This window comes from Schistocerca cancellata, chromosome 4 (assembly GCF_023864275.1).
Source record: "Schistocerca cancellata isolate TAMUIC-IGC-003103 chromosome 4, iqSchCanc2.1, whole genome shotgun sequence".
In the NCBI taxonomy this organism is placed as follows: Eukaryota; Metazoa; Arthropoda; class Insecta; order Orthoptera; family Acrididae; genus Schistocerca; species Schistocerca cancellata.
Genome location: NC_064629.1, coordinates 770,467,059 through 770,489,532, shown reverse-complemented (window position 1 = coordinate 770,489,532; position 22,474 = coordinate 770,467,059). Strand labels below are relative to the sequence as shown.

The following is a 22,474-nucleotide window of genomic DNA, read 5'->3' as shown; positions in this document are numbered from 1 at the left end:
CACTGACTTTATTAAAAATGTGTTGCACAGTGAAGTTAGCATTAATTTACCTCCGATATATGCTCTCCCAATGTTACAACGAAGGTTAGCGTCATTCAACGAAATTAAACTGCTCGTGAAAATTGTCGTCTTACGCAGCTGTACGTTAACTGTTCAGTATTTCAGTTGTTAGAACGATAGACAGTCGAACTGTACAAAATAATGTCCTTACATCGCTGGTTCGAATCGAACCAAATATTTCAAAAACCATTCAATACTCCTCTCATATGAAAACTAAACCACAATTACATAATTTCACCACACCGATCAGAAACAGAGTATTATTGTGTTTTCCTTGCTGTTAACATGCGCTTACATTTGCATCGCTGTTCACACACGTCACGTTCAAAAACATATTTTCTAGTTAATGTGACCACACACGTTTTACGTTATTAGAAACAGTGTTTTTATCTTCGTACTGTGCAGCTGCTATGATCCTTATTGTTTAAGCTTTTTCAGTTTCATCATCCTACATAAAGGTGAAGCAAGTTTGCTTCAAACGCTAACGTTGTTTTACACTCACAAACATCACAGCCCTTACGTTTGTGTCATCTGCATGTTGTACATGCGTTATATCTCTCCTTATAACATCGTCCTCCTACACGTCGTTGTACTGTCATCGTATTGTGATATCTTCACTACTAACAATACTTTCCAAAAAAGTTAATTGAATTGTTTGTTCGCAAAGTAAATCCATTTATCCCCTGTCGTCCATTTCTCAGACTAAGACTCATGTGAAGCTGTATATAATACACCCCACAATAGAAACAACTGCTACAATCAGTTCTTGCTAACGCTGTTTTCGCATTTCGTGTAAAACTCCTCAATATATGTATTCTCAGAGCTGACAGTCAGGCAAAGAAGCTGATTTTGAGATATCTTGTCAGAGCTGCCTCATTATAGCCATTCAGTTTAATTGCAGTTGCTTCGTTTATAACTTTGGTTCAAAATGGCGTTGAGCACTATGTGACTTAACATCTGAAGTCATCAGTCCCCTAGAACTTAGATCCACTTACACCTAACTAACCTAAGGACATCACACACATCCATGCCCGAGGCAGCATTCGAACCTGCGACCGTAGCAGTCGCGTGGTTCGGAACTAAAGCGCTTAGAACCGCTCGGTCACAGCGGCCGACGTTTATAACTTCCTTTCGCGTGATCATATCGTTGTTCTTAATGAAAGGTAGATGGGGCTGTATGGGTATGCAGAGGTACTGCCAAAAAGAAAAGTAAAAGGGAAAAGACTAACCGTAAGTAGCGTACCAATCATCGGAAGGCATCAGGCTGTTCCTCCACGCAGCTGTGGCAATACGGTGACTGGAGCTACATTTGTGGTAACTAGCGTTTCTGATGTCGATTGGAACCACTGACGCCGCTGCACCCACCAATGTGCTTCACTTAGCTTGTACATTCTTATTTAAGAGTGCATGCTGGGCAGTGGATGGGTGTGGACGTCTGAGTATAAGACAAATGTGAGTACACCTTAACAACAGATACGGAGTGTAGCCTATGCATCTCAGCTGAAGCGTATCGACCATGTTGTTGTTGTGGTCTTCAGTCCTGAGACTGGTTTGATGCAGCTCTCCATGCTACTCTATCCTGTGCAAGCTTCTTCATCTCCCAGTACCTACTGCAACCTACATCCTTCCGAATCTGCTTAGTGTATTCATCTCTTGGTCTCCCCCTACGATTTTTATCCTCCACGCTGCCCTCCAATACTAAATTGGTGATCCCTTGATGCCTCAGAACATGTCCTACCAACCGATCCCTTCTTCTGGTCAAGTTGTGCCACAAACTTCTCTTCTCCCCAATCCTATTCAATACTTCCTCATTAGTTATGTGATCTACCCATCTAATCTTCAGCATTCTTCTTTAGCACCACATTTCGAAAGCTTCTATTCTCTTCTTGTCCAAACTATTTACCGTCCATGTTTCACTTCCATACATGGCTACACTCCATACAAATACTTTCAGAAATGCCTTCCTGACACTTAAATCTATACTCGATGTTAACAAATTTCTCTTCTTCAGAAACACTTTCCTTTCCATTGCCAGTCTACATTTTATATCCTCTCTACTTCGACCATCATCAGTTATTTTGCTCCCCAAATAGCAAAACTCCTTTACTACTTTAAGTGTCTCATTTCCTAATCTAATACCCTCAACATCACCCGACTTAATTCGACTACATTCCATTATCCTCGTTTTGCTTTTGTTGATGTTCATCTTATATCCTCCCTTCAAGACACCATCCATTCCGTTCAACTGCTCTTCCAAATCCTTTGCTGTCTCTGACAGAATTACAATGTCATCGGCGAACCTCAAAGTTTTTATTCCTTCTCCATGGATTTTAATACCTACTCTGAATTTTTATTTTGTTTCCTTTACTGCTTGTTCAATATACCGATTGAATAACATCGGGGAGAGGCTACAATCCTGTCTTACTCCCTTCCCAACCACTGCTTCCCTTTCATGTCCCTCGACTCTTATAACTGCCATCTGGTTTCTGTACAAATTGTAAATAGCCATTCTCTCCCTGTATTTTACCCCTGCCACCTTTAGAATTTGAAAGAGAGTATTCCAGTCAACATTGTCAAAAGCTTTCTCCAAGTCTACAAATGCTAGAAACGTAGGTCTGCCTTTCCTTAATCTTTCTTCTAAGATAAGTCGTAAGGTCAGTATTGCCTCACGTGTTCCAGTATTTCTACGGAATCCAAACTGATCTTCCCCGAGGTCAGTTTCTACTACTTTTTCCATTCGTCTGTAAAGAATTCGTGTTAGTATTTTGCAGCTGTGGCTTATTAAACGGATTGTTCAGTAATTTTCACATCTGTCAACACCTGCTTTCTTTGGGATTGGAATTATTATATTCTTCTTGAAGTCTGAGGGTATTTCGCCTGTTTCATACATCTTGCTCACCAGGTGGTAGAGTTTTGTCAGGACTGGCTCTCCCAAGGCCGTCAGTAGTTCCAATGGAATGTTGTCTACTCCGGGGGCCTTGTTTCGACCCAGGTCTTTCAGTGCTCTGTCAAACTCTTCACGCAGTATCGTATCTCCCATTTCATCTTCATCTACATCCTCTTCCATTTCCATAATATTGTCCTCAACTACATCGCCCTTGTATAGACCCTCTATATACTCCTTCCAACTTTTTGCTTTCCCTTCTTTGCTTAGAACTGGGTTTGCATCTGAGCTCTTGATATTCATACAAGTGGCTCTCTTTTCTCCAAAGGTCTCTTTAATTTTCCTGTAGGCAGTATCTATCTTACCCCTAGTGAGATAAGCCTCTACATCCTTACATTTGTCCTGCTTAGCCATTTTTCACTTCCTGTCGATCTCATTTTTGAGACGTTTGTATTCCTTTTTGCCTGCTTCATTTACTGCATTTTTATATTTTCTCCTTTCATCAATTAAATTCAATATTTCTTCTGTTACCCAAGGATTTCTACTAGCCCTCGCCTTTTTACCTACTTGATCCTCTGCTGCCTTCACTACTTCATCCCTCAAAGCTACCCATTCTTACTCTACTGTATTTCTTTCCCCCATTCCTGTCAATTGTTCCCTTATGCTCTCCCTGAAACTCTGTACAACCTCTGGTTCTTTTAATTTATCCAGGTCCCATCTCCTTAAATTCCCACCTTTTTGCAGTTTCTTCAGTTTTAATCTACAGGTCATAACCAATAGATTGTGGTCAGAGTCCACATCTGCCCCTGGAAATGTCTTACAATTTAAAACCTTGTTCCTAAATCTCTGTCTTACCATTATATAATCTATCTGATACCTTTTAGTATCTCCAGGGTTCTTCCATGTATACAATCTTCTATCATGATTCTTAAACCAAGTGTTAGCTATGATTAAGTTGTGCTCTGTGCAAAATTCTACCAGGCGGCTTCCTCTTTCATTTCTTAGCCCCAATCCATATTCACCTACTACGTTTCCTTCTCTTCCTTTTCCTATACTCGAATTCCAGTCACCCATGACTATTAAATTTTTGTCTCCCTTCACTATCTGAATAATTTCTTTTATTTCATCATACATTTCTTCAATTTCTTCGTCATCTGCAGAGCTAGTTGGCATATAAACTTGTACTACTGTAGTAGGTGTGGGCTTCGTATCTATCTTGGCCGCAATAATGCGTTCACTATGCTATTTGTAGTAGCTTACCCGCATTCCTACTTTCCTATTCATTATTAAACCTACTCCTGCATTACCCCTATTTGACTTTGTGTTTATAACCCTGTAGTCACCTGACCAGAAGTCTTGTTCTTCCTGCCACCGAACTTCACTAATTCCCACTATATCTAACTTTAACCTACCCATTTCCCTTTTTAAATTTTCTAACCTACCTGCCCGATTAAGGGATCTGACATTCCACGCTCCGATCCGTAGAACACCAGTTTTCTTTCTCCTGATAACGACATCCTCTTGAGTAGTCCCCGCCAGGAGATCCGAATGGGGGACTATTTTACCTCCGGAATATTTTACCCAAGAGGACGCCATCATCATTTAATCATACAGTAAAGCTGCATGCCCTCGGGAAAAATTACGGCCGTAGTTTCCCCTTGCTTTCAGCCGTTCGCAGTACCAGCACAGCGAGGCCGTTTTGGTTATTGTTACAAGGTCAGATCAGTCAATCATCCAGACTGTTGCCCTTGCAACTACTGAAAAGGCTGCTGCCCCTCTTCAGGAACCACACGTTTGTCTGGCCTCTCAACAGATACCCCTCCGTTGTGGTTGTACCTACAGTACCGCTATCTGTATCGCTGAGGCACGCAAGCCTCCCCACCAACGGCAAGGTCCATGGTTCATGGGGGGGGGGGGGGGGGTATCGACCATATTCGGTCAAAAAGTACACCAGAGAGGAAGTGAGTTGTAACAGAGCCAGCCGCAGGCAGGCAAGAGTGTTATGCATTGCAAAACAAAACATGTCCAACAAGTGTTGCGAAGCAGAGCCAGCTGGGCATGGTATAGCAACAGCCAACGCTGAAATACGCTAGCAGAAGGATTGAAGACTTTCCTCACTTGCCACCATGTGGGGAACAATGAGGAGTAATAACTAAGAGAAATACGGAAACTGTGGAACAATTTACGTATAGAATAAGGAAAATTAATGGCTCAAATGGCTCTGAGCACTATGGGACTTAACTTCTGAGGTCATCAGTCCCCTAGAACTTAGATCTACTTAAACCTAACTAACCTAAGGACACCACACACATCCATGCCCGAGGCAGAATTCGAACCTGCGGACGTAGCGGTCGCGCGGTTCCAGACTGTAGCGCCGAAAATTAATGGATGTACCTATGAATTAGGACATGAGGCTAAAGTCAATGGAATTATTTTGCAAGAAGATGAGCAGATGGCGCTCAATGCTTTTTTAAGAGGATTGCATGCGGAAGTGTCAAGACGTGTACGGACAGGGGATCTGACGGATTTGTGCACGCAATACGGTTAGCTATAAAGATTGAGGAGATAGATTTCTAGATTGGAATGCAGGGTAAATGGAGAGTGTTTGCAGCCAGTATAAAATGTTTTCAGGTGTGGAAGAACAGGACATGTAAGAAGGCATTGTCGCCAGCCCCAGGGTCATGTCAAAAAAGTTAGAGGAAATAATAATTTTGGAGGCAGAGAACCGGGGAAGAATGGTGTTACGGCAATGGGAACCTCAGGTTCACCTATGGTCATCCGCAGTAAGGTTGGATGCTACGAAATCTTACGCAGATTTGGATTGTGCAATAGGAGGAATAGTAGGAAAAAAGATTTGTAAGATACTACTGGACACAGGGTCGCATGTGTCGGTCGACAATATGATCTGGTGAAACGTAAGCAATGGGACCTACCATGGTACAGATTGCGTATAGTGGCGGATAAAGACGTCACACCGTTGGGGTCGATGGACGTGGACTTTTGCCTGGATATGGTTCAACTTAAACAATGTGCACAGAATGTGCCACATGTGATTGAGGGGCTACATCATTCTGGAATTGGATTTCTTATATCAGCATCTTGCCACAATCGATCTTCGGCAACACACGGTGGAACGTGACTGAAAAATGTTTCAGTTAGGTGAAGCCATTGCCAGTGTAGCAATGTCGTGAGGGGAGTCTGGGAGTCTGTCGTGAAAGACGAACCGATTAAACCACGAATGGTCAAATACTAAGACTTGATTTGCACGATTCGCTTTGGATCAGTGTTGAGTCTAGCTTGCTGGTAGGAATTTTGTGTGCGTAGGAACTGTTAGAAGAGAATGAAGCATTAGATCATCTGGATTGTTTACTTACAAGAGGTATTGTATGCATAGAAGAAATAAAGAGTGAAAAGAAGATACCTAGTTTTATAGATAATTTTAGCGCAAAGGTGTTGTTAGTCGCTAATATGAATATCCTGGAGGAAGAAGAGTAGGACACGAGAGGTTTCAGCCACGGACATTTGCTGGACGCCATTGAAACTGCATTACAACGCAAAGTGAAGCACCTAGAGGAAAGCAGTAGGAAACGGTTGGAAAAATTACTTTCGGAATTTAAAGATTTATTCTTTCCAAAAAGGCCATTACGAGCTACGCATATTACAAAGCATCGCATACCAGCGGGAAATGAATCACCAGTCTACTGCAAACGATACAAAATACCTAGGTACTTGCACTCAATTTTGGAGGAATTTTTCGATCAACAGCTGAAAAATGGAATAATTGGAGAAAGTAATAATGCATGGGGGCAGAAATAGTCGTCATGTTAAAAAAAATCAAGGGATGAAACACGACATTATAGGATTTGCTTTGATTACAGACACCTAAATGCCAAAACCATAACGGACGCCTACCCTTTGCCAAACGTCACAGAAACCTTGGCTCGTTTAGGGCAATGTAAATATTTTCCAGCAATGGATTTGAAGAGTGGTAATCACCAGGTAGAAGTTGTGAGCGGGATCGACACAAAACAACGTTTTCGGCACCCTGGGACACTACCAATTCAGAAAAATACCATTCGGATTAAATAATGCACATGCAACATTTCAGAGATTGTTCGACAGAGTACTGAGAAGTTTAAAACGACGGTAATGTTTAGTGTAACTCTGTTACATAATCGTCTATGGGAGTGATACGGAATAGCATATGTAGTGATTAAGGGAAATATTTCTAAGGTTAAAAGCAGCTAAGTTACCAGTGCGTACAGAAAAATCTAATTTTGTGATGGAGCATACCTATTTCATTTCAGAAGTAAAAATGGTTTTAAGACAGACACAAGATTAAGTAGAGCTTTACGTGAATTTCCTGTACCAGAATCTGTAAAGGTATTGCAACCATTCCTAGAAGTCGCAAACTATTACCGCCAGTTCGCAAAAGGATTTGCAGACACTGCTAGACCGTTGACACAGTAGTTCAAAAGGGGTACTAAATGTGTATGGTCAGAAGAGTGCCGGCGTGCTTTTGAGGAGCTAAAAGAAGTTTTAACATCGAGTCCGATATTGATATTTCCGGATTTTAGTACTGAATTTGTTTTATCATGTGATGCATCAAACCATGCACTTGGCTGTGTGTTGCCACAAGAGGAAGAAGGCGTAAAACATCCGCTACCTTACGTCTCAAGACAACTAAATTCTGCAGAAGAAATTATTCCAAAATGGAGAAAGAGATTTCAAGCTTTATTTATGGAATCACATATTTCAAATGCTACCTGTACGGTAAAAAGTTTAGATTAATAACAGATGATGCGGCATTAAAAAGGTTGTTGGGGTTAAAGAATCCTTCTAGTACGTTGACGCGATGGGCAGTAAGACTAAGTGGATTTGATTTCGAAGTCACACATAAAACTTGGAAGAAGCACGGCAATGCAGATGCCTTAAATAGAAAAGTAGCAGTATTACACACTGGGGGCAATGAGCAAAAGCAATGGCAAACGACACAGAGAGCGGATGATGAATGTAAACATTATTTTAAGTAGTCACAATTTTGTATACAGGATCGGTTGCTACGCAGAGGAACCAAGTTAGGAAGGCGGGTAGAGGTACCAGCGAAGCTAAGGAAGAGAATGCTACAAGAAGCTCATGATCACAGATTAGTGGGTCACGGAAGTTGCAGAGCTACCAACAGGAGAGTAACAGAAAGATATAGGTGTAGGAATAAGCAGGCGATCGTAAAACAGTTTGTGTGGAATTGCATACAGTGCGCACAGAGTGCGGATTTGTATCGAACAAGAGTACCACTGTAGAGGTTACCTGAAGCATTAGCACCATTTGACTTTCTAGGGACTGATGTTTTAGATCCAATCAATTAAACACCTGCAGGGAATAAGTACGTACTGACAATCATAGATCATTTTTCAATATACGTAGAAATGGGAGCGATGCCAAACCAGCAGTCAGCAACAGTGACACAAGCGCCTCTGAATGGATACTGAAGTTTGGAGTGCCTGAAACAATAGTAACAGACCAGCGGAGAACTTCACGTCAGATCTGGTAATTTCCAAGAATGATTGCCTATCGAAGTCGCGGAGTCCAAACGATACGTATCGAACGTGCGATCGTAAATCGATCACGCAACTCTGGTGGCGGGCGTTATGAGTATGTTTACGGTGGTCACTGCAGCAAAGACAAAAGAAGACCGTTACAAAAATACTTGTAATTATAAAGGAGATGACTTACCTTGCTCGTCGTAGGTGTTGTCGTCATGTGAAAGGCCATGTGATGTGTACGCTACGGGAACAATTCCCTTTCTGCCATTAATTCGCGGAGGTATGTAACTTAGAGCCACTACGGGAACAATGAAAACAGATAAAAGTGACGATCACAAATAATTGATCATAATGACCGCCACCAGAGTCGCATGATCGATTTACAGTCGCACGTTCGATGTGTATCGTTTGGACCCCGCGACTTCAATAGGTAATCACTCCTGCAAATTACCTCATATCTATTCAAGGAGTGGATTACATTGGCCGAGCACCTCCTAATGAGTCACAAATTTTTGTAGTTAATATTAAGCGACAGTTGTGATAGTGTAACAAGCGGCGCCACTGGACAGTGGATGACTGGAAGCAAGTGACAGTCCGATGTAAGCGAATGGATTTGGCGAATGCCTGGGGGACCTTGCTGCCCATCTTGTGTAGTGGCAACAGTGAAGTAAGAACCTGGTGTTATGGTATGGGAGTATTTTTCGTGGTTAGGATGTGACCCCTTTATTGCTCTTAAGAAAATGCTAACTGCAGAAGGATATGAACCCATTTTACACCGTTGTGAGCTGTGTGCAGTAGAAGAGGATTGATTGTACCAACATAATAATGCATCCGTTCATAAAGCAGCATATGTGAGGCAATGGTTTGTGGACAACCACATTCCTATGGATTGGCCTGTCCTGAGTCCCGAGCTGAACCCAATGGAAAACGTTTAGGATGAGTTACCATGTCAACTTCGCTGCAGAACCAACGTCCAACATCACTACCGTCTCTGGTTTCGGATCTTGAGGACTCGGCTGCTATTTCTCCATAGACATTCAGACACCTTACTGAAACTATTTCCAGCACAGTTCAAGTCGTCATAAAGACGAAGAGTGGACACATATTAAAATCTACTAACAGGTGGATACTTTTGACCAGGTAGCGTATTTCATCTGTTGCGACTGTGCTCATTGTGAAAGAAGGTCTGGAGAACCGCAAATGTTGAATGTGATGGTCGTGGAAGCCTCGACGTACGATATACGTACTATTATTAAACAGTTCATTGGCAAATTTTTCGATTCCCTGTGAATTGAAACATGTAAATGAACATATCCACGGCTTTCTTTGATACCATGCTTACATTTTACTACTTCAGTTCGTTCTCCAGTTTAGAGGTAGTTCTTCACAGCTTCTCTTCAGGTCTTGAAGTTTGTTTCCCATTTGACAGAAGAAATTAAATGAAAAACTTTTTCTTAATAGGTTTGTTAATTTATCGCCCATAAACAGAAACAGACCCTAGCACAGATGCCCTCTTTATTTTATGTTTAATCTAACATAATACAACGCGTTTCGAACATGTTCTGTTGATCTTCAGGCATTTATACATACATACATACATATAGAGAAATGCTACTTAAAAATAAACAGTCTTAAACTAGATTAATCTAGAACTCTTTGTCCATTGTTTTTTACTGTAGCTGCTGGTGTGGCATTTGGGGGGAAGGAGGGGGGCAGTGTATGGCTAGAAATCGAAATCAGTGATGTCTTTTGCTGGTTTTCTTCCTTGTGGTTGATTATGTATATCACTGCCTGTATAGGATGCAGATAGATTTGCATCAGTTATGTGTTTCGAAAATAGTGTGAAAGGCTTTTATATGACAGTTGTTCACTTACAATTCCATCATCTTGCTGCTTCACTTGCATCACTGGTACAATGGCGGAGCTGTTAATTGACATTACATTATTGCACATTATATTTTTTGTCATTGATTGCCAAGAGTTGTAAATTGAACTAACAATGAATTCAGTCAGGCAGAAATGACACTACTAAATAAGGGTTTGAAGCATAATATAAAAATTGGCAGCCAGTAACAAAAAATATAATGTGCAATAGTGTAATGTCAATCAACAGCTCCGCCATTACACCAGCGATGCTAATGAAGCAGCAAGATGATGAAATTGTAAGTGATGAACTGTCATATAAAAGCCTTTCACACTATTTTCGTAACACATAACTGATGTAAATCTATCTGCATCCTATACAGGCAGTGATATACATAGTCAACCACAAGGAAGAAAACCAGCAAAAGACATCACTGATTTCGATTTCTAGCCATACACTGCCCCCCTCCTTCCCCCCAAATGCCACACCAGCAGCTACAGTAAAAAACAATGGACAGAGAGTTCTAGATTAATTTAGTTTAAGACTGTTTATTTTTAAGTAACATTTCTCTATATGTACGTATGTATGTATAAACGCCTGAAGATGAACAGAACATGTTCGAAACGCGTTGCATTATGTTAGATTAAGCATAAAATAATAAGTGTCTGGTAGTAGAAACTTGAGATAAATAATTATCCCACACAGTCACGGTGCACAAACATAGCCATTATGGCTGAAAATAATTACAGTCGTTCTGTTTAGCGAGGACCTGCAGCTGTGTTGTATGTTTTAAAGATGATACCATCCTCTTGGGTAAAATATTCTGGAGGTAAAGTAGTCCCCCCATATGGATCTGCATGGAATCCCTGTAGACACAGCAATTTCATTTCACTCCTTACAGTATTTCCACTAACATCATTACCATCCCAACGACGGCCGAACTCGTTCTCAGTTACGTTTTTGACACACACTCATTTCTGTTCTCTCCCTTCTGCTTTAGGGTAGTACTGCAAGGATTACATTCTGAACCCGTGTATCTTTGCAGATAAACATTAGCATCATGTTGGCGCGTCCTTTCCTCTACATCAATGCATGAACTTTTCCGTCATCAGTTTATGCACACACATGATCTGTCAGCCCTAATATAGACTGTTTACCACATGTAGAATGAAACGTACTTGCGAGATCACAGTATTGAGCTGCATCTAAACAAACTTTTCTCTGAAGCACAATGTTATTGTTTCTTCATGTCCTTTATTCATATTTTAAATGTAGTTTACTTCCCTGTGGTCTATACCTTAGTTAAAAATAAATTATTCATCAGGGAAACATCTGAACCCCACTTTAGAAAAGTTTTCTTATCTGTCGAAAAGCTTGTGCAAAATTACCTTTATTGTCACTATCTGAGAATCTACATCTCAAATAATGCGGTTGATGCTAGATTTAAATATACCTGTTTGGACTCCTTATATCAATAGTATACTTTTTCGTATCTCACACAGGAGATTCGAAAATACGGATTGGATGTTCCGGCATTTCTACTGCAATACAACAACAGCAACATGTTCACTGTTTGACAACTTGTGACCTGGTAGTCTGGAGGCCGTATACCTGATGTCTGTGAAGACATGTTAGATTACACCCTTTAGCCTTCTTTGGCCCTTATACTGCCATTCTTTGCGATCAAACACTATTGCAGCACAGACGTAATAATTTTAATGCGTTGTTTCGCTTAATTTCACTCGTATTCTGAACGACTGCGGCTCAAAGCCCTATTCGGCTATACAGGATTGAGTTTTCAATGTTTCCCCTAGATCTCTTAAGGCGAATGCCGGGACGCTTTTTTGACGTTTCGTATAATTGTAATGATTGGCAATGAAACTGTCACATCACCTACCCCACTGGGCCTAAAAACAAAATCTCTGAAGTAGCACGAACTTCATATGTCCACAAAATCTTACAGGAGAGCATCAAAATCCCACACAGCAGAGCCCATCGACTTCGAAGAAATGCGATGTTTTCGAGCAAAAACATAAAATCCAGCGTTAACAGACCACACAAAATCCTGTCTTAGTTCGCCTCTTGAAAACTGTGCACACTGCGTAATCTTGCAATGATAAACAGACCTGCAGAAACACCAACAGGTTATCTGGAAAATTCAATATTATGTTAAGAATTTCTTTAGTGAAAAACGATGGGTTACTAAAATGGGTAGAACAGATAGGATGTGTACGACAGTTTGTCTCCACTGACGATACTGTATTTCAGCCTCAGTATGTGATATCACACCGTATGTTACAAAGGCTATCGATGACTGTAACACAGAAGAGACAGGTGACTGAAGTGAGTTTTACTCCATAGACTAGGTGCATGACAAATGATTGGGATTGCAGAAGATTTTGATCACTCAGTGCGTCTTTGCGACGTGTCAGGTGAATATGCAAGCCAAGGAAGCATTGGTAACCAAAGAAGACTTGCACATTCGTCCTCTCTGGTGGCCCATCGTTGTACTGCTGATACGCGATATGTGGAGCCGTCTGAAGGAGCTGCAGTATCTCAGACTCTGAGGTCTCCCTGATATAGCGGTTGCTGTTCAGATCGCTTTCAGTATTCGAAATCAATTTCCATCACTATAACTATTACTGTCTCTTAGTGGAGTCAGTAAATAAACCTGATTGTGTAAATTACAAACGTTTACTGCGTGGTGTAGTTCATTACATATAGAAAGCAAAAAATGGTTCAAATGGCTCTGAGCACTATGGGACTTAACTTCGAAGGTCATCAGTCCCCTAGGACTTAGAACTACTTAAACCTAACTAACCTAAGGACATCACACACATCCATGCCCGAGGCAGGATTCGAACCTGCGACCGTAGGGGTCATGCGGTTCCAGACTGTAGCGCCTAGAACCGCACGGCCACCCCGGCCGGCTATAGAAAGCACATGTCCATATTCCACTTAGTGCTATGAAATACACAAACACTAATCTTTACGCGTTTGAATTCTGTATTACAGATTTTGTAAAGAGATTAATACATATGTGGCTCTGAGCACTATGGGACTTAACTTCTGAGGTCATCAGTCCCCTAGAACTTAAGAACTACTTAAACCTAACTAACCTAAGGACATGACACACATCCATGCCCGATGCAGGATTCGAACCTGCGACCGTAGGGGTGGCGCGGTTCCAGACTGTAGCGCCTAGAACCGCTCGGCCACCCCGGCCGACAATACATATGTGACGAAACTTCTTTTTTTCATTTTCGGAGGTGCAGGATGACCCTTCTGAATGACTGTGAAGGACAAAATAACAAAAACGGAAAGGAAAAGTTGCAAATAACATGAAGTGTTAGTAACTATAGAACTAAAACTTAACTCCATCCGAACAGACCTCGGAAGGCTCAAGGTTACCGACCGACCGATGTGTCATCCTCAGCCAATAGGCGTCACTGGATGCAGATATGGAGCGGCATGTGGTCAGCACACCGCTCTCCTGGCTGTTGTCAGTTTTCGAGACTGGAGTCACTACTTAACAATCAAATACACTATGAGATCAAAAGTATCTGGACACCCCCAAAACATACGTTTTTCATATTAGGTGTATTGTGCTGCCACCTACTGTCAGGTACTCCACATCAGCGACCTCAGTAGTCATTAGACATAGTGAAAGAGCAGAATGGGGCGCTCCCCGGAACTCATGGACTTCGAACGTGGTCAGGTGATTAGGTGTCACTTGTGTCATACGTCTGTACGCGAGAGTTCCACACTCTTAAACATCCCTTAGTCTACTGTTTCCAATGCGATAGTGAAGTGGAAACGTGAAGGGACATGTACAGCACAAAAGCGTACAGGCCGATCGCGTCTGTTGACTGACAGAGACCGCCGACAGTTGAAGTGGGTCGTAATGTGAAATAAGCAGACATCTATCCAGACCATCACACAGGAATTCCAAACTGCATCAGGATCCACTGCAAGTGCTATGAAAGTTAAGCGGGAGATGAGAAAACTTGGATTTCATGGTCGAGGGCTGCTCATAAGCCATACATCACGACAGTAAGTACCAAACGACGCTTAGCTTAGTGTAAGGAGGGCAAACATTGGACGACTGAACAGTGGAAAAACGTTGTGTGGGGTGACAAATCACGGTACACAATGTGGCAAGCCGATGGCAGGGTGTGGGTATGGCGAATGCCCGGTGAACGTCATCTGCCAGCGTGTGTAGTGCCATCAGTAAAATTCGGAGGCGCTTGTGTTATGGTGTGATCTTGTTTTTAATGGAGGGGGCTTGCACCCCTTGTTGTTTTGCGTGGCACTATCACAGCACAGGCCTACATTGATGTTTGAAGCACCTTCTTGCTTCCCACTGTTGAAGAGCAATTCGGGGATGACGATTGCATCTTTCAACACGATCGAGCACCTGTTCATAATGCACGGCCTGTGGATCGACAATAACGTGCCTGTAATGGTCTGGCCTGCACAGAGTTCTGAGCTGAATCCTATAGAACACCTTTGGGAAGTTTTGGAACGCCGGCTTCGTCTCAGGCCTCACCGATCGACATCGATATCTCTCCTCAGTGCAGCACTCCGTGATGAATGGGCTGCCATTCCCCAAGAAACCTTCCAGCACCTGATTGAACGTATGCCTGCGAGAGTGGAAGCTGTCATCCAGGCTAAGGGTGGGCAAACACGATAATGAATTCCAGCATTACCGATGGAGGGTGCCACGAACTTGTAAGTCATTTCCAGCCAGGTGTCCGGATGCTTTTCATCACATAGTGTAGCTCCTCTATTGGCCTCACAAGGACAGAGTGCACACCAATTGCCAACATTTCTCGGCAGGCCCAGACGGTCACCCATTCAAGTGCTAGCGAAGCCCGACATTGCGTAACTTTGATGATCCGATGGGAACCAGTGTAACCACTGAGGCAAGGCCGTTCGGTAGTAATTATAGGTCCACTACAATTGCTTCTGAATTTGAAAGGACTAGTTGTATTGGACCTGTAATTAACTTTAAGTTACATGTAATTGATCCTTTCCCTTATTGGTGTTCCCTAACTTTCACTTTAAAGAATATAAAAGTTTATCTAATGTAAAGGGCAGTTATAATTAAACATTCGGTACCAGAGACGGGCCCCTGGTAAAACGAGTGATTGTGGGGCAACGAAACTTTTGTAGAAACATTTATAAGGACACGAAGAAGAGAAATCGCGAATGAACCATTGAATCAAACACATTCTCATTTCGACATAAGAGGTTAACATTTGTTCACTGTCTACCACGTTTATATTCTAGTTTACAAATGTTACTCAATATGACGACCACCTGCATTTAAGACAGCCTCAAAATGCACTTAAGATACCATTTCACAACTGTTTGCAGTACTTTTAGAACGGTGGACCGTGGGATATTCAGTTGTCGGGACTCAGCTCGAGCGCTACTTAAATATGGCACACTGCTTCTAGAATTCTCACTCATAGCAACAGTAACTTCTTCAACTATTTGTCCAGCAACTGGGCGTCTGTGTTTCCCAAGAAGAATTCCAAAAGCGCAAGTTAGTTCGAACTTCCGAATCATCTTGTTCAATCCCGGTGCGGAAAAAGGACCTATCAGTATTTCTTTAATGGGTCGATAATCGCGATGTGTAGCAGCACTATTGTTGTTGTTTTGATAAGAAATTTACGAATAAAGCCCTGTTCGTCTTGTCCAAATCCATGTGTACTGTCTGCAAATGTGCTTCAACCCTACGTCGCCGTTCTAGTACCGGCAAGGCATTACATAAAAACTGCTTAACAGCAATTCATCGCATAACACTACTAACAACGCAAATCCTGCAGCGCAGCGCACATTACTACAAAGTTGTATACCCATAAGGTAAATGGTTTTCAGTCTACCCTGGCTCAAGAAGCGAAAGTTTATTTACACGTATAACCACCCTGTACCTTACTGGCTGTTAAAACTGCAACACCGGAAAGGACAACAAATAACGAAATTGTACTTATTGTGTGCATATAGTAGGAAGAACACATCTGTGATTCAGGGTATACAGGATGCGAAATTTAATATACAGATCTGCCACCCCCTGCTGGACATCAAGTGTGTGTGTGTTTGAGGTTTACGGGCGCTAAACAGCGTGGTCATCAGCGCCCACTGGACATCAAGTCAACTGGTCTTAGATGTGAGATATGGTTATGTCACTACATGCCACTTCATCTCATCAACCGTAGTGGTTTGTGAGTCGTGGAGTATTATTAGTCTCTCCGCAATCCATGCCCACATGTTTTCAGTGGGTAAGACATTTGGAGTAGGTGCTATCATACTGACGGCCGAACACGCTCTGTATAGAGGTAGGTCAGGACAGCACAGGTAACATGCGATCTTGCGTTATCCCGTTGAAAGATAACTTTGCAGAGTCCTCCAAGATAGGATACAGCCACCGGTCTTAACATGTCATCAATGTAACACCTACTGTCAAAATTACTGCCTATGCAGACCAGGGTGATCGTTCTGTGTACTCAGTGCCATCCCCATACCATCATGCCACGTGCTCAAACAGTATGATGATGAAAAATCCAGTGTGGCAACGTTAATTCTCCTAGGAGCCGCCATAAAAAAAAATTGTTCAAATGGCTCTGAGCACTATGGGACTCAACTGCTGAGGTCATTAGTCCCCTAGAACTTAGAACTAGTTAAACCTAACTAACTTAAGGACATCACACACATCCATGCCCGACGCAGGATTCGAACCTGCGACCGTAGCGGTCTCGCGGTTCCAGACTGCAGCGCCTAGAACCGCACGGCCACTTCGGCCGGCGAGCCGCCATACATAGATAAGTCTCTCACGATGCAGAATCGTGACTCACGAGAAAAGACAATGTGGTGCTACTCCAGTGTTAAGCGTTGTCGATGGGCACACTACTGTCGGCAGGCCTCTCTCCATTGATTCATCGAGGGAAGCCATAGCAGTGGTCGCCATGGTAATAGTCCGTGGTGCCGCAGACGTTATTGTACTGTCCACATGGATACTTGTCTTGCTGCAAACAAGCACGTTTCCTGAATCTTTGTATGTATCCTCTCAGGCGCTAGTCGCTTGGGGTCTTGAAGATCTTGCATGGCGTTCAGCATGGCCCTCTTGAACGCACCGAGACCATATTCCCAAGTCAGTCACGAGATACCGACCAATGCGAGCAGTGGCATCACAGAATGAGACAGGGTACAATTTCTCCACACTCCTTAGTACGAGTACATGAGAACTTCTCACAAAAAAACCGAGGTTCAAATCTGGTTTCTGAATTCGGAATGTGCTGTTTAATAGTTCCTTATATACAAAATTTAGATGATGTTGCTCCTGCCTAATCTGTGTGGTTGTGCTGAAATGCTAATAATTTGCCTGTCGAAAAATGTGGCATATTTAATGCCAATTTGACTTTTGTTGCATCCCGTTTTAGTGGTGCTGCAATTTTAATAGCCAGCACTATACATTACAAAGCAATTCGGTATATGTACTTTCAGTTTCTACTCATTGTAAACCCTCGAGAGTTCTCCATCATATGGTAATCTGTACAATAATGTTTGGATCGAAACGAATGCTGGATTTATTCTGTGGTGAGGTTTTTTTCACTGAACAGAGGAGTACTGCATTCGAGTTCAGACAACCATATACTTATAATACCATTTCTTTTTATGTCTAGATGGGTTTATTGCCAGAATATTTATCAGTTATTACTAGTGTCACGGAATATCTAATTTCTAGGCCTTTTATTGATTCACGATGTTCTAAAAAGAGATGTAGCTTTATTATACTTAATTATCTTCTTATTAGTATCTATATGAGAATTATTTACTCGCAAGCAGTTATATATGAAAGATTTCCTTTACACATAAAAATTATTTGAGCTTATTGATGTTCATTCTGGTTTGTGCACTAAATATTATTTAACATTTTTAGCAAGTGTCTTAGTTCTTGTCGTACCGATTGGAGCATTACTTGGAGGTATCCTCATGGAAGCATATGGACGACTGAACGCGATAAAAATGGCTGCTATCCCATGTGCAGCTGGGTGGATATTAGTTGCTGTTGGACAAAGTTTCCTACCTATATTTATTGGACGTATACTGACTGGAATATCAGGAGGTAAGTGTTTTTTCATTATTATTACTGAGAATCCTGCTAGAGTCTTTAGGATTTATGACTTTCATAAGTACATGTGTCTCAATATCATATATGCTCTGGCGTAAACATTAAGTGAATACAAACATTAATTTTTTCTGTAATACAGATACTTGCAACATCTCTGACTGTCTTGAGCTTATGTGGAAAATTATCTATTCTCAAAAATATGGTACCCTTTTATAGCGTAATTAAAAAGCCACTATCCTGGTATAATTTTCAGCTCAGCTTGTCACAAACAGTTTGTCCTAAGTATACGATTTTACAATTTAGCTAAGTGCATTCCTCAAGTATGCTCGAATGCTGCGAAATTTGGAGTAACACGAAATTGTGAGTGACGGAATTAGATACCATGTGCACTGAATCTGAGCCAATGTGACGCATTTGTTTTGTTGGAAAGCCTTTAACATCCCATGTCATATTAAATCCAGTGCTGACGGGGACTGTAGTTCCCTTAGTGCAGTGGTGACAATGGATACGAAGAAATACCGTTTACATTGACTGCATACGCTGGGGACTCATTTAACATACTGAAGAGGCTATCCAAACAGTAATTCAAGGCACAGGATGGTAACTAGCCACAAACTGAGAGCCGCTCGGTTCTGAAGTTGTAAGTGGTTCATCTTGACGATTGTCAAACAAGGTTAAACCAACTGGCCATGCTCTTGGCGCTTCGACGAAGCTCATAGTCTGACTCGATCTTTAGGTTTGTACCGAGTGCAATTCCTGAGGCAACTACATTGGCGATTCTATGGAAATCTTGATTTTGACTCCTTGTCTTGGACCATAGGGATGAAACCTGTGGGGTCCCATTGAAGGACTCAGGAGTGCATCACCAATTTATTTAACTGAGCGTCCGAAAACCATAAATTGATAATAGTGATATCTAGAGGGTAAACGTGAGTATTTACCGAAAATACAGATCATATCAGACGATAGGTAGCGTACTAGTGCAAGACGACAGAAAACTAAGTCAACTAAAGTAGAAATTCACACTACATGGGAAATAATGTGGCTGAGAATACCCAATAAACGTATAAAAAGTTGTTGTTATTAGTCTATGGATCAGCAGACTCATCCTGCAGAAACAACATCATTTTAGTAGCACATACGATCACGATACACGCCATAGTAGTTTGAGCAGATATTAAACACCCAAAAATAGACTGACAAAAGACAAGGTTACAGATTCGAGTCCCCGTTCAGCACTTTTGCTTTATTTATTTATTTCGAGTTCTATAGATCCATATGAAAATATATCTCTGGATTTAGAACGAGTCAAATTTTTACTAATTATTGTTCAGTGCACAAGTACTTTGTCTTAACATGTAAATAATAGAAACAGATAGGCTAACATACACTCCTGGAAATTGAAATAAGAACACCGTGAATTCATTGTCCCAGGAAGGGGAAACTTTATTGACACATTCCTGGGGTCAGATACATCACATGATCACACTGACAGAACCACAGGCACATAGACACAGGCAACAGAGCATGCACAATGTCGGCACTAGTACAGTGTATATCCACCTTTCGCAGCAATGCAGGCTGCTATTCTCCCATGGAGACGATCGTAGAGATGCTGGATGTAGTCCTGTGGAACGGCTTGCCATGCCATTTCCACCTGGCGCCTCAGTTGGACCAGCGTTCGTGCTGGACGTGCAGACCGCGTGAGACGACGCTTCATCCAGTCCCAAACATGCTCAATGGGGGACAGATCCGGAGATCTTGCTGGCCAGGGTAGTTGACATACACCTTCTAGAGCACGTTGGGTGGCACGGGATACATGCGGACGTGCATTGTCCTGTTGGAACAGCAAGTTCCCTTGCCTGTCTAGGAATGGTAGAACGATGGGTTCGATGACGGTTTGGATGTACCGTGCACTATTCAGTGTCCCCTCGACGATCACCAGTGGTGTACGGCCAGTGTAGGAGATAGCTCCCCACACCATGATGCCGGGTGTTGGCCCTGTGTGCCTCGGTCGTATGCAGTCCTGATTGTGGCGCTCACCTGCACGGCGCCAAACACGCATACGACCATCATTGGCACCAAGGCAGAAGCGACTCTCATCGCTGAAGACGACACGTCTCCATTCGTCCCTCCATTCACGCCTGTCGCGACACCACTGGAGGCGGGCTGCACGATGTTGGGGCGTGAGCGGAAGACGGCCTAACGGTGTGCGGGACCGTAGCCCAGCTTCATGGAGACGGTTGCGAATGGTCCTCGCCGATACCCCAGGAGCAACAGTGTCCCTAATTTGCTGGGAAGTGGCGGTGCGGTCCCCTACGGCACTGCGTAGGATCCTACGGTCTTGGCGTGCATCCGTGCGTCGCTGCGGTCCGGTCCCAGGTCGACGGGCACGTGCACCTTCCGCCGACCACTGGCGACAACATCGATGTACTGTGGAGACCTCACGCCCCACGTGTTGAGCAATTCGGCGGTACGTCCACCCGGCCTCCCGCATGCCCACTATACGCCCTCGCTCAAAGTCCGTCAACTGCACATACGGTTCACGTCCACGCTGTCGCGGCATGCTACCAGTGTTAAAGACTGCGATGGAGCTCCGTATGCCACGGCAAACTGGCTGACACTGACGGCGGCGGTGCACAAATGCTGCGCAGCTAGCGCCATTCGACGGCCAACACTGCGGTTCCTGGTGTGTCCGCTGTGCCGTGCGCGTGATCATTGCTTGTACAGCCCTCTCGCAGTGTCCGGAGCAAGTATGGTGGGTCTGACACACCGGTGTCAATGTGTTCTTTTTTCCATTTCCAGGAGTGTATAACGTTACGCATGAGTTATCATACTTGACTTCTGAATGAGCATACAGTTATACATACAGATACACACTATGTGATCAAAAATATCCGGACACCCCCAAAACCATACGTTTTTCATATTAGGTGCATTGTGCTGCCACCTATTGCCAGTTACTCCATATCAGCGACTTCAGTAGTCATTAGACATCGTGAGAGAGCAGAATGGGGCGCTCCCCGGAACTCACGGGCTTTGAACCTGGTCAGGTGATTGGGTGTACGCGATATTTCTACACTCCTGAACATCCCTTGGTCCACTGTTTCCGCTGTGATAGTGAAGTGGAAACGTGAAGGGACGCGTACAGCACAAAAGTGTACAGGCTGACCTCGTCTGTTGACTGACAGAACCGCCGACAGTTGAAGAGGCTCGTAATGTGTAATAGGCAGATATCTATCCAGACCATCACGCAGGAATTTCAAACTGCATCAGGATCCACTGCAAGTACTATGACAGTTAGGCGGGAGATGAGAAAACTTGGATTTCGTGGCCGAGCGGCTGCTCATAAGCCACACATCACGCTGGTAAATGCCAAACATCGCCTCGCTTGGTGTAAGGAGCATAAACACTGGACGATTGAACAGTGGAGAAACGTTGTGTGAAGTGACGAATCACGGTACTCAAATGTGGCGATCCGATGGCAGGGTGTGGGTATGGCGAATGCGCGGTGAACGTCGTCTGCCAGCGTGTGTAGTGCCAACAGTAAAATTCGAAAGCGGTGGTGTTATGGTATGGTCGTGTTTTTCATGGAAGGCACTCCTTGCTGTTTTGCGTGGCTCTTTGATGTTTTAAGCACCTTCTTCCTTCCCAGTGTTGAAGAGCAATTCAGGGATGGCGATTTGATCTTTCAACACGATCGAGCACCTGTTGATAATGCACGGCCTGTGGGGGAGTGGTTACACGACAAAAACATCCCTATAATGGACTTGCCCATGTTCACGTCTGTCGATGGATTATCCACAACAGTGTTTTAGTGCCAAATTTCATACAGTTTGTATTGTTCTCAGATGGGGTCTCATTCACCAGTGGTGGTGTTTCCAACAGCTACCACAGCCATGTCTGGAGTGAGGACAATCCTCGTGCCACCCATATTGGTGGCCACCAGTAACAATTCTCTGTCAACATATGGGCGAGCATTGTCA

The 22,474-nt window shown here is 43.0% G+C and overlaps 1 protein-coding gene across 1 annotated transcript in view; it reads left to right on the top strand.

The window, feature by feature from the left end:
• LOC126184765 (facilitated trehalose transporter Tret1-like) overlaps nucleotides 1–22,474 on the top strand; it is a 204,018-nt gene that overhangs the window by 122,850 nt on the left and 58,694 nt on the right. The window contains exon 4 of the mRNA XM_049927316.1: nucleotides 18,297–18,482. Within this exon, the coding sequence (XP_049783273.1) occupies nucleotides 18,297–18,482 (186 nt within the window). The remainder of the gene's footprint in view (nucleotides 1–18,296; nucleotides 18,483–22,474) is intronic.